Source organism: Podarcis cretensis (genome assembly GCF_951804945.1).
Source record: "Podarcis cretensis genome assembly, chromosome: 12".
Lineage (NCBI taxonomy): Eukaryota > Metazoa > Chordata > Lepidosauria > Squamata > Lacertidae > Podarcis > Podarcis cretensis.
This window is the reverse complement of record NC_137181.1, coordinates 31,965,915-31,978,724: the sequence shown is the minus strand read 5'-3', so window position 1 is coordinate 31,978,724 and position 12,810 is coordinate 31,965,915. Positions and strand designations below refer to the sequence as shown.

The 12,810-nt window shown below is 42.0% G+C and overlaps 1 protein-coding gene across 1 annotated transcript; it reads right to left on the bottom strand.

The window, feature by feature from the left end:
• Positions 1–435: 435 nt before the first annotated feature.
• On the bottom strand, positions 436–12,603 carry LOC307199836 (uncharacterized protein). The gene is made up of 3 exons (XM_079947966.1): positions 12,533–12,603; positions 6,092–6,204; positions 436–1,810 (listed from the first exon to the last, which is right to left on the bottom strand). The coding sequence occupies exon 3, from the start codon at positions 1,793–1,795 to the stop codon at positions 788–790; it is 1,008 nt and encodes a 335-aa protein (XP_079804092.1). The 5' UTR covers positions 1,796–1,810; positions 6,092–6,204; positions 12,533–12,603; the 3' UTR covers positions 436–787.
• Positions 12,604–12,810: the final 207 nt, after the last annotated feature.

Below are 12,810 nucleotides of genomic sequence, written 5' to 3'. Positions count from 1 at the left end.
TACAGTGGTACCTCGGGTTACAAATGCTTCAGGTTACAGACTCCGCTAACCCAGAACTAGTACCTCGGGTTATGAACTTTGCTTCAGGATGAGAACAGAAATTGTGCTCCAGTGGTGCAGCAGCAGTGGGAGGCCCCATTAGCTAAAGTGGTACCTCAGGTTAAGAACAGTTTCAGGTTAAGAACAGACCTCTGGAATGAATTAAGTTCTTAAACCGAGGTACCACTGTATTTAAATCAGGGATGACCAACCTTAGTGCCCCCTGGTGTTGCTGGACTACAACTCCCATCATCACTGTGCTGGCTGGAGGCAGACGGGAGTTGAAGTCCACCAGCTTCTGGAGGGCTACAGCTTAGCTATCCCTGTATCTCAGACTTGTTCTGTATACAGAGCTGCAGATACATTTGGCTAGAGAATGAAACGGTAAGAAATACGTCATGTTTCAATAGTAGATTTTATTAATTCCATAAGTGCCAGGTTTTATTATTATAGGAGATTACAAAGAGTACAAAAAAGCCACCCCAGTACACCTTATCTCTTTTGTGCCCCATTCTAAAGTTGTCATCAATGCATAGCTTTTAGCTTGATATATGTGGGAACAGGATTGGTACTAAAATGGCGTCCGAGGCTGGACTTAACTCAAGCCATTGACAGGTTTAGAACCATCGTAAATATTGCAATAAGGGGAGGGGCAGCATCTGCAAATTGCTACAGTGGTGATAGTGCGGCAAAGCAGCAACTGCATGCACATGAAGCCAATCGCTAAGATGTGTGCGGGGCGAGTTAATCACTGGTGGTCAGTGGAACATAACATTGGTTCCTCAATAGAGATAGCAATGGTGTAGGCAGGCTGATAAAATGTGCTGTGGAGGCTGGTGTAAAACGCTAAGCGCAAGATCTCCACAGAGTTTAGGAACTCTGGGAAGAGGACATGAGCAATGGGCATAGCACTCTCCTTGGTCATTCCTATCTCCAGCTCCACGCCTGTATAATTGACACCCTTGCAGAAGATATCCTCTTGCTTGTAGAAACGAACAGTTTCCAGAGGTTCCGAGTCAGGAAGGCTGGTGACGGAGGCGATTTTGTCGATCAGATGAACCGCCTTTTTGAACTCCTCCTTGGTGGGAGGGAGCATATTGTCCCTCCTTTCTCGGCGGAAGAGGATCTTGCCTTCGTGATGAGAGGTGGGAAGTTTGCAAATCTCCACCAGGGAGGAATTGGTCTCAGAGTACTCCCATACACACTTACTCTGGGCCCTGCGTCCACAGTAATCCCAGAGGCCTTGGTCGTTATCCATGTGGCATCGGTACCCATCGGTTCCATATTTTGCACAACGGTAGTTGTTGTGGCAGGGCAAACCAGTGGGGGTCACATCGTGGAATGGAGAGCAACGTTGCTTACCATGGCCTGTATTGCAGTGAAAACCCTCTTTAGTCGCTCGGCATCCATCAAAACACATTTTGTTGTCCTGAGCATATTCAGCAAAGCCCTTCTCGCTGATCAATCCACAGTAGTTCCATTCCCCATTTTTTAAGTAGCAGTAGTGGTAGGAGCCCCCCCAGAGATCACACATTGTGGCACATTTTTCACCTGTGTGTCCCAAGCCTTCTTCTAAGGAACAGTAGTCCCAAGATTTCCCGCTGCCACCACTTTGCTTGCACCAGGTATAATCATAGCCGTGAAAGTCACAAGTGTTTGTACATATCCCCTTGTAGCTTGTATGATGAACAACAACTTGGGAGAGAGTGGAAGGCAGAAGAGAAAAGGAGAAGAGTAAAGTCACGGGAACACCCATAATGTTCTTCAGACTCTAAAATGAAAAGACAAAAAATTAAAGTAGCTGTATGCATACAACATCATGTTACATCTCTGTAGGGTTTTCCCCACCCCTCTTTTATGCCTGTCTCTTTCATTACAAATCCATATCCTCCAACATTTCTCTAATAAAAATAGGGATGTCCTATTCAATAATGATGGAGAAGAAGAAGAAGAAGAAGAAGAAGAAGAAGAAGAAGAAGAAGAAGAAGAAGAAGAAGGTTGAATAGTAACTCATCTCCTTGGCTTGGGAGTCACATAACTCTGTACCCTCCAACATTTATCCAATGAAAAGAGGGGTGTCCTAAGGAAAAGAGGGACATTCCGGGCTAAAATCAGAAACCAGGACAGCTTCTGTAAATCCAGGACTCTCCTTGGAAAATAGGGACACTTGGAGGGTCTGCAAATCACCTCTAATAAGTTTCTTTTGTAATGCTTTATACTGCTTACACCTTAAAGAAGCAGAGCATTACAACATTTTTTTGTCATGAACCAGCCTGAGAATGTTATGAAAGGGTGGTCTATATAAAGGTGTTATATAAATATTAATCAATCAATGACTTGAAATGCACTCCCAGCAGAAAAACATAACAGGGAGCCCTCACTGGAGACTGCCTAATATCAGAGTCAAATGGCACCAGCTATTTCTGGGTTATATCCAGGGGAAAACAGCTGCTGCTGTCATACGCTGTCTTGCATTGCCCATATCTAAGGCTGTTCAGACAGCAGGGGCAATAACCCTCCTGGAGGCTCCACAGGAGCAATGGATTGCCCCATACCACAAACCTTTCTGCTTGTTGCAGATGGGAGCAGCAGCAGAGGAAGATGTAGAATACACCTAACACAGCCTTCTCCAATCTCAGCCGATCAGTCTCAGCCAGCATGGCCAATGGTCTGGGACAATGGAAGTCATTGTTGAACAACACCCGGAGAACACCAACTGACCCAAGGACCAAAACATATGCACATACTAAGAGTGCCTTGAAAGACCCTTCCAAGAAATGATCTCAGGGCCCAGGAAATTTGAACTTGGATTGGAATGCTTTCTCTCACAAGAGTCTACCCACCCATTACAGCTGGGGCAGCCAACATAGTGCCTTCAGGATGATCAGTCCAGCCACCATGGCCAGGAATGATGAGAGCTGGAATTCAGCAAAATCTGGAGAGCAAGCACCATGTTGGTTACCTCTGCTTTGCAATCTTCATCAGAGGTCCTACAGTGGTACCTCGGGTTACAAACGCTTCAGGTTACAGACTCCGTTAACCCAGCAATAGTGCTTCAGGTTAAGAACTTTGCTTCAGGATAAGAACAGAAATCGTGTGGTGGCGGTGCGGCGGCAGCAGGAGGCCCCATTAGCTAAAATGGTGCTTCAGGTTAAGAACTGTTTCAGGTTAAGAACGGACCTCTGGAATGAATTAAGTACTTAACCCAAGGTACCACTGTACTTCATATCTAATTTCCAACAGAAGACCATTTGGCTGAGACATGGGACAGGGCCTTTTCAGTTGTGGCACCCAGACTATTGAGCTCTCTAGGAAGTCCCTTCGGCCCTCTCTTCATTGCCATCTCAGGACGCTGCCAAACCTGTTCTTCTTCCTCCAGTTCTTTGGTATAATTTTTGTCCTCCACCCTGTCCTGTGAGTTTATTACTGAACCCATGGTTTATAGCTGTTTTTTATTATTATTATTATTTACTCATCTATTTTACTAACACCCTCTTCAGTACTCTAACCATTGCAGCATCCTTCTCTTCAGTTTTGTGAACCATGTGATCACATGAGACTGAGAGCTAATGCTGAGCAAATCCATGATGATTATAGACTTGAATCTAGGTCTCGTATGTCAAATGTGACCCTTTGGAGATCACTGGTTCCAACAATGAATAGCAATGAGATAAATTAGCTGTGTAATAGACAGTGAATTCAGAAAAGCTAATTCAGCAAAGAATTCCTTGGGGAGGGGAGTAGAGTGCAATCAGTCAGCCAATAGGTTTCCAAATTAAACAGAAGACTATGGAATTCCTTACCACAGTCTAAGCATCTTCCAGGAAAAACAAATAATTTTTAAAAAGCATAAGCATGGAAGGCAAGGGAGTCCAGTCTGTCATTCCTGGAGGTCCTACAGGCACTATCAAGTTGGGCCCATGATATCTATGTAACCACATAGGACATGAAATAGCAAGGCACAATAACTGGGGAAAGGACCACGTTTTCCTAGAAATAAAGGGCTGTACGCAATGTTAGTCCTACTCAGAGCAGACCCATTGAAATGAAGGTGTGTGACTAATGTAGGTCCATTCATTTCATTGTGTCTGCTCTGAGTGGAATCTAGTTGAATCCAACCCAAAAAAATTGTAGTGCTGGAAGTATGCAATTTCTTTGCAATATAGGAATCTTCCTTAAAGGAAGACATCTGGATCGCCCAGAACAACTTAATAACTGCACTTTTTATCATGGGGGCAGGAAGGATGACTAAACCTCTCCCATTCACAGTCTCATGTTTTGCATTTGTTCTGAATTTAAGCAAAACACCAAAAAACCCTGAAACCAACTAGCAACTCAGTGGTGGTACTGGTGGGAGCAGATTGTTTGCTGCTTTGAAACTTTCCCTTCCCTTATGCACACAGGTTATATTGAATGTTACTCAGACTCAGAGTAGACCCATTGAAAATAATGAACGTAAGTTGCCATGTCCATTAATTTCTACTCTGAGAAATACTGGATACAACCCGCATAACATAATGTCCCTTAAAGATTATTGTCCAGCATATCAAATTGTGACAGTGGAAAGACTTTATAAGTCTTAGCCAGCATCTCTTCACAATAAAGTTGTGGTGTAGATTGCTCCAATGCCCATTTTATATCAGGGGAACAGATCCTGAGAAAGTTAAATTGTTCCAATGTGTTCAAGCAGGTTCAAGGCTGAGTAAGTTGTTTTCTACCCATGTTTTTTAAGTTTAAAGTCCGAGTAGTCAAACTGACCCAGCCCTTTCCCAATTCTGCTGAAATCCTTTCCAATTCTGACCAGTGGTGCTCCCTGGTAGGCACTGAACTGATCAGTAGCAGACCAGTCATATGTAAGCATGGGGCAAATCTATCAAATTCACACTTCGAAAGCAGTATGAAAAATGAAACACAGCTATCTTTTGAAATTCACACATATCCAAATTTTGCAATGCAGTTCTCCGATTAAAGAAAGTTTACAAAAATGCATACATTTGGGAAACTCACTTGCAAAAAAGAAATGTGTACATTAGTCAAAGCTGCATACCAACATGTGATTATTAGGAGAAATTAATGCCAAAATACAGATTAATTTTCATGATTATTTTTTTTTAAAATCATATATTGCTGCAGAAATGAGAACTGATTAGCAAAATGAGACATGGAAAGGACCAAGCTGACAGATTCTTCCATCCCTAGTCATACAGAGAGCTCACACCATCAATATGTTAAATTATTCCTGTCTAATGAAGAAGCTGCTAGAAGTATTTTTGATAAAACCATACAGGAATAGGAAAACACAGATATGCACCATGGCATTTGAATTCAATGGCCCCATTTCTGGGGATAATCGTTCAAACTAAGAATGGCTATTTCTGCAGTTACAATCCTGCTAACTATACTTGGAAGTGCAAAAAGAAACCCAACTAAGCAGAAATTAATAGGGGGGAAGTTGTTAGACACTTCCCACAGAAATAGAGAGCTGTGGTGATGGAGGAAATGCTCAGAATTATATTGTCCCAAACGCCACCAGCAAAACAAGATACGTATATCAGATTAAAACTGCAAGTGGATGAATACTGTAATATAAACAGCCCAATCCTCTGTCAACAATCCTTGTGCTTACTCAGAAGAAAGCCCAACTGATGTCAATAGGACTTGTAGCATGTTCCTAACCAGGTCTCCTCAGAGGTATGTTATGTTGAATTCAATGGTCTCACTCCCTAGAAATGGAGGTTAGGCTTGCAGCCTTACTTTCAAGTATGCTTGTCCAGGACTTGCCCCCCACATTGCTTTCCCTCATCCCCACTGCGTATTTCTTCTGTTCCTGAGAAGTAAAACACCCTGTGTCCTCCTCATTGTGTTTCTAACCAAACAAGTAGTTTAGTTTTCCCTTGAAATGGCCATAAAACAAAGCTCAAAAATAGGACTTTATGAGTTTCATTTCTGAAGGAAAGAAACCTGACTAATGCAATAAATCGTCATCATTATCCTTGTCTTATTTATCCTTATTGGCCAGAACTGTGCTAAACAAGTTGTCTCAGGTACTTACTTTTGTCCTCTCAAAACTCTCTCCTTGCTCGCTCTCTGCTGAACCCCCAGGAGCAATGATGAACAAGCAATATTTTTTGCTGTTTATATGCTGAGGAAATTCAAGCCTTTGACCTAATTCAAAGCCAAAAAAAAAAAAAATTGGGGAGGGAGAAACGAAAGGAAAACTTTACATGAGGCAGCTTGGACAAAGACAGAAACTCTCCAACTCTTCATCTAACTTCGACAGATATCCAGGCAAGGGGTTGATGGACTGGAGTGAATGGTACAAAAAGTTTTTGCCTACCCGCTACACCCACTAAACTTTACCCTAGCCCTCCCTAGCACCCTCAGTTCTTCAAAGAAGTTGGCACTTACCTCAGTTCTCTTGCAGGCTGGTTGCCATTATTTGAGAGATTTCATTTATCTGCATCTGTTCAACCATTATGTGCAAACCTTACTACACCTAAATGAAATTGGCTCAGTTTTCATCAAATTTATAGTTTCCTAAGTAAGCCTCAAGTTTGTGCCCACACTACCAGGTCTTTTACCCTCAATGGAAGTTGTATTTTTCATGGCCACTATTCACTTGTGGCATGCGCAAGTGAAGTGAGCACGTTGCATGAGGGGGCCCAGACCCCTCCTTGAAATTTTGGGGTGCCCTCAGCTCCCAGCTTCCCCTAGATGGTCCCCCTGCAATAGCATGTGCTTAGAAAATCAGCAAAGCAGGGGAACCCAAAAAAATAGTTTATTTATTTATTTATTTATTAAAAAGCATTGAAGTAGTCATCTAGAAAGAAGCTGTTTTGATTTCAGCGTGCATGTAACTTTAGTGTCATTTTGAAAAAATAAAAGTTATTTTATGGTTTAGTATTGTATTTGTTTTGAATCACATATGAGGGGGGTTCATAATATGTTCAATGCTTCGGGCCCCTGCAAGTGTTAATCTGACTCTGCTTACTCTCAGTTCTCCTTTGGCTTTAAAATCATCTAGGATTCTGACATATCTCATCTTACTGTCATAAACCACCTCTACATTTCCAGAGAAGTTCTTGCTCTTTTCAAAGCCTTATCATCTGTTTAGAAAAGCATGACTTATGGGGGGGGGGCTGAAAGTGAACTGGTTGCACCCTGTTCCTGAGAACTCGTTGGCCATAAGAGTGCATTTTTAAATGGCATACCTTATTTTTCATTTTTGTTTTCATCCCTTAGAATGACCTGCGGACAAGAAATTTAATCTTACTGTGGCTGGTGAAAGGAACGGCAATCTGCCCTTCTTATCCAAAAGAAAGAGCAAGTGGGTCCAACTGAAGGGTGGGGATCATTCCTTGTCACATGCATAGGTAAAAGTAAAGGTAAAGGACCCCTGGACGGTTAAGTGCAGTCAAAGGTGACTATGGGGTGCAGCGCTCATCTCTCTTTTCAGGCCAAGGGAGCTGGCGTTTGTCCACAGACAGCTTTCTAGGTCATGCGGCAGCATGACTAAACTGCTTCTGGTACAACAGGACACCATGACCAAAACCAGAGCACACGGAAATGCCGTTTACCTTCCCGCCGCAGTGGTACCCATTTATCTACTTGCACTGGTGTGCTTTCAAACTGCTAGGTTGACAGGAGCTGGGACAGAGCAACGGGAGCTCACTCCGTCACAGGGATTCAAACCGCCGACCTTCTGATTGGCAAGCCCAAGAGGCTCAGTGGTTTAGACCACAGCGCCACCCTTGTCACATGCTTTGGGAGCTTGGGTAGGTAGCCTATGTGCTTCTCACCCGAAGGGTTTAAGTGTGCTCAGCCCAGGCTGCTCATGAGAAGGCTGTTTTAAGAAGAGCAGAAGCTTGCCTGGTGATTTTAGATTGGGACTAAGCCCCACAGAACTCTATAGACCTTCTTCCACAAAGCTATCCATAGCCTACTGAAGTTCATTTGTCTTTCAAATAAATCCAACCATTCTATTCAGAAGGTGCCATACATTACACCCAGCTACAACCTGACTGCATTTGTAACACATGCGTAGTAATCATAATAGAACTGCAGTATTCCCCCCCCCCATATATTACATCCTACAGCAGTGGGAATTTTACATTGTTTCCATCACCATCAAAAGACACCAGGTGTGAGATCTACACAGTGGTCCCTGGACCATGATGAAATGGGTCCATAGCAAGAAATTGCACTTTTTTGTAGGTACCACTGTTTGAAGACAGTTCACATTCTTAAAATGGAAAGAAAGAAAGATGATCAGTCTCCTTGCACTGAGCATAGTTGATGTTCCTGACCGGGAGTGAGGTTTTTGCTGCCCTGCCTTGCCAGGAATTTCTAGTGCATACTTTCTGTTGACTAGGCAATCACAGTTACAACATTACAGCTAGCATTAAGGTAGGAAGGTAGAAAAAATGAAGCGAGAAAAGGAGAACCAACAACAGCAGGTAAGGTTAGAAACCATTTCTTTTAATTAATGAACACTATGTCTGCTAAGGAACAAAAACAGGTTGCATCAGCAATCATCCAATTGCTCAAACAGAAACTGGTTAAATCACCCAAATGTCCCATTGCTAGAACAAAAGCAGATTTCATCACCGTTCCAATTGCTAGTCCCAACTAGAGTAGGCCTATTAAAGGAATGGAACTTACATAAGTGTTGACTTACCAAGCACCAGTTAATGGGTCTACTCAACTTGAGAATTTCAGGTGGATTTAGGCCAGTATCTCCCTTGCAACAGGCGGTTATTCTGCTGCTATTATGTGGCAAGAAACGCTGTAGATCTCAAATACTAGAGGCAGAACAAGCAACACGTTTCTTTGTTTTAAAGCAGCAGGTTTTGTCAGAAGAGAGCAGAACTGTCAGAAGAACTGGATTTAAATAAAGAACAAAAAGACAGTATTCAGAATACGTACTTTGTATTAGAAATACAAGCCATAAGCAAAAGTGGTCTCTGTCTTACACATTCAAAGAACTGTCTACAGTTCATCTGATAATTAAATTTTGCACAAAGCTCTGCTTTCACAAGAGGAGTCAACATAGAATTCCTATTGTCAGTCCATGTGTTGCCCATATGTGAAAGCATCCTCTCGACATGAGCATTGCTTACCAGGATAAGCGAGTGCAGCACTGACAACTTGCAGCTGAAATCTAGATGGAATGTGCTTCAGTAACTCTAACCATTTCTGATCTAGAGAAAGATCTGATTTTCTCACCACTGGCCAAAGCTTCTGAACCAAGTTGAGCTCAACAAATAGCTCATCTGCTTTGACTTCAACACCCTAGTCTGTAGCCACAAATATGGGCTAGGGCTAGGGCTAGGGCCAGCATAGCAGCAATGATGTGAGTTCTCAAGGTCCTACCATTGTTCAAGGGATGTTATTGCCTGATTAAAATCTGGCAGGTATCTTTTGTAATACATGCATGTTGAAAATCAGATCCCAGTTTCAGACTTAAGAACAATTTTCCTCCAAAAAATACTTGGTACCTGGATTTTATCAGTTTCTCTGGCACGTTGCACATTGAACTGTGGAACTGTGGGCTTACTGGGCGCTTTGCTTCCAGAACAATAAGAGCCTTGTGGAAAAAATGCATAGAATGATGCTCAAAATAGAGGTAGCACTCTGGGAGAGAAATCTGAGAAGTGATGTCGCTGGATGCCTCGTTGGTCTGGTCCCCAATAAACTGCCACATGGTATCATTTGTCTGCTCTTCCCCAAGCTCAAGGAAATCAGATTTTATGGCAGGCCACAACTGAAGTAGCCACTCAACAGCTGGGAAGAGAGAGAGAAAGAGCCATCATAGGATTCTTTCAGTTTCTTGTTTCGAATCTCTTGGAGAACTCAATGTATACCTTATGACCAAGGCCTGCACTTCATTTTTACTTTTTCAAACAGGCATGTCTGGCAGAATTGTGAAGAACATGACACTAGCCGTTTGCCATTACAAGATAACTTTTGTGTGCCTTTGGTATTTGACTAAACATGCGAGAGCCCTATCCTGCAAACGGCATTCAGATGACTTTCTAGAAGCGTGGTACCCTTTTATAGCACATTCTGTCGAGAACTTTACCATCCAGCACAATCACATATGGGATCGTGCACAATATATTTCTGTAATATGTTTGTCTGTACTTCCTGGGGAGTGTGGAGGGAGGGGTTCTACTGTAATGGTTCATCATCATCGTAATTTTTAAAAATCAGTAAAATACATTTAAAAGATTGTGGGCTGGGAAAAGCTGGATAAATTCACATCAGAACTGTGACCCAGTTTTTAACAGGAAGGGTAAAATAGTTTTTTGTCTGCCAAGGGTGTTAGGTTTTTCAAAAACATGCAGTCGTCAAATCAAGACTAGCCACCTTTTTTAAAAAAAGTTACTCCTTAGCCATACAATAATAAATAATTATTCCAATTTAGCAGTATAGGAGAAAATTCAGTGGCATATATATTTACAACTCTCTCTTTTCTCTTATGGACATGCATTATTAATTAGGCAAAGAAAAATGTAGGATCCAATTCAAATCAAATGGCAGCTTTTCTACAGGGTCTCGATGGAGTTTTTCAGCTGGATGAGCAAAGAATTGCTCTCCCATTAACATTAATGAGAGCTGTGCTTCTGATCCCATCTCAGCATAAAGACAAAAGCCCACAGTTGGGCAATACTTTCATTGGAACCAATCAAAACGTCACAGAATAGAGGGGAAACTTTGGGGTTTTCCAGAATTCTTCCTTCTCATATTAGAATATTACACAAAGTTGGAGGAGAGGTACAAAAATTAAACTGGATGTTGTAGCCATGAGAACTTGGGGTCCCTCTATATGACCTATTTGTTGAGCATTCACCATCCTGATTTCCTGGCACAAAGTTCACGTGGAGGTCAGATTATATCTAGTCTTAATTTGTTTGTGGGGCAGTTATATGACAATAGGCATTCATCCTGCATCCATACTGATTTGCTTGACAAATGTTTATAAGTCTTCCTGTTAGTGATACAGCCACATCACTGCTGGTGCGAAAGTCAGTAATGCATTTGTTTTTTTAATGAGTGGTCTCTCACATGTGTGAATATGTTTTGGCGGGTGGTATCTATTGCCACACCCGTCCATCCATTTGCACCTCACTTGAGCACAACCTATTTTTTTATTTTTATTTTTATTCCACAACAAAAACGCACAACAGTCCAGCTCGGAGGAGCTATTCTCAAAATCTCAAAACATGTAGGATATTGCCTTGGGTAGTGCATCAGAACTTTAATTTTTCTTGTGCAATAGCTCTGTATCCGAATTCTACACCCCACAAGAATCCTGTTCCAAATGAAACCTCTCACACTTGCTGTTCCTGAATGAAAAATCCCAAACTTAAGGGGAAGATACAAATAGATTTGACACACACACACACACACACACACACACACACACACACACACACACCGCATGCTAATTATGCTATCCATTATATCTTGATCATTTTGGCTGCAATCCCGAGCACCCTTACTATTCAGTAGGGCTTAATATCTGAGTAAGCCCACCTAAAATTGCATTATATGTCTACAGCTATTTTATCATTGAGAAAGGTTACCCAACAGCTTCATACTTGAGTATAGATTAAAGCGACTTCAATCGCAGAAAAGCTGATATGTATCCTATAAGAAATTAGAAATGAACCAATAATTTGCTCTGAGATTCACCTGGCCTTTGACACTGTGTGCATGTGTGTGTCCAATGCCAAGGGCCTTCTGGTGGTTCCCTCACTATGAGAAGTAACGTTAAAGGGAACCAGGCAGACAGCCTTATTGATAGTGGCGCCCGCCCTGTGGAACGCCCTCCCATCAGACGTCAAAGAAATAAACAACTATATGACATTTAGAAGACATCTGAAGGCAGCCCTGTTTAGGGAAGTTTTTAATGTTTGGTGCTTTACTGTATTTTTAATATTTTGTTGGAAGTCGCCTAGAGTGGCTGGAGAAAACCAGCCAGATGGATTATTATTATTATTACTATTATTGTGTGTGTGTCTCTGTGTGTATCTGTGTGTACATATATAGATATTTATATCTATCTAAATACAGAGAGAGAGAGAGAGATCCTTGTGGTGATGAGTGGGTAAAATTCACAACAACAACAACAACAACTATATATATATATATATATATATATATATATATATGTATATATATATATATATATATATGACACTGCACTTTTGCGAGTTCACCAACCCATCACCATTTTATATCTAAACAAGCACCAAGCTGCAAGGAGGCTGATGTAAAAAAAGAAAAGAAATTAAGCTACATCATCATGGTCATTTTGAAATCCTTCTGTGGGCCCTGCATATGTCCTGGAAACAGGAGCACTATAGAGCTTGTCAACAGCAGCAGCCTGAACCTTGTTTGTCACTAGATTAACTAGAGAGCCCACAGGGACAATGATTCAACCTCTTCGTGCCCATTAGGCCCGTTGTGAAAGGTTTCATTCACTTACCAGCTGGCAGGGTGGAAGACAATCTAAAGATGGGAACAAGCGCAATGTTGAGAGCCAGACTGGCCTCCCTGCAATCTAAAACCAAAGTGGCAATTAATTATGGATGGAATGCGGCCAGGTGCTCCAGCATTATAATCCAATGAGACCACACAGAGAAAAAGGCAGCACCGCATTACGTCCTGGGCACTCAAAGGGAGAGCGGGGTTTCCAGAACTCCCAAAATAGTAAGAAAACTGACCAGCAGACCATTATCTGTCTTGGATTAAGGCAGCATGGTC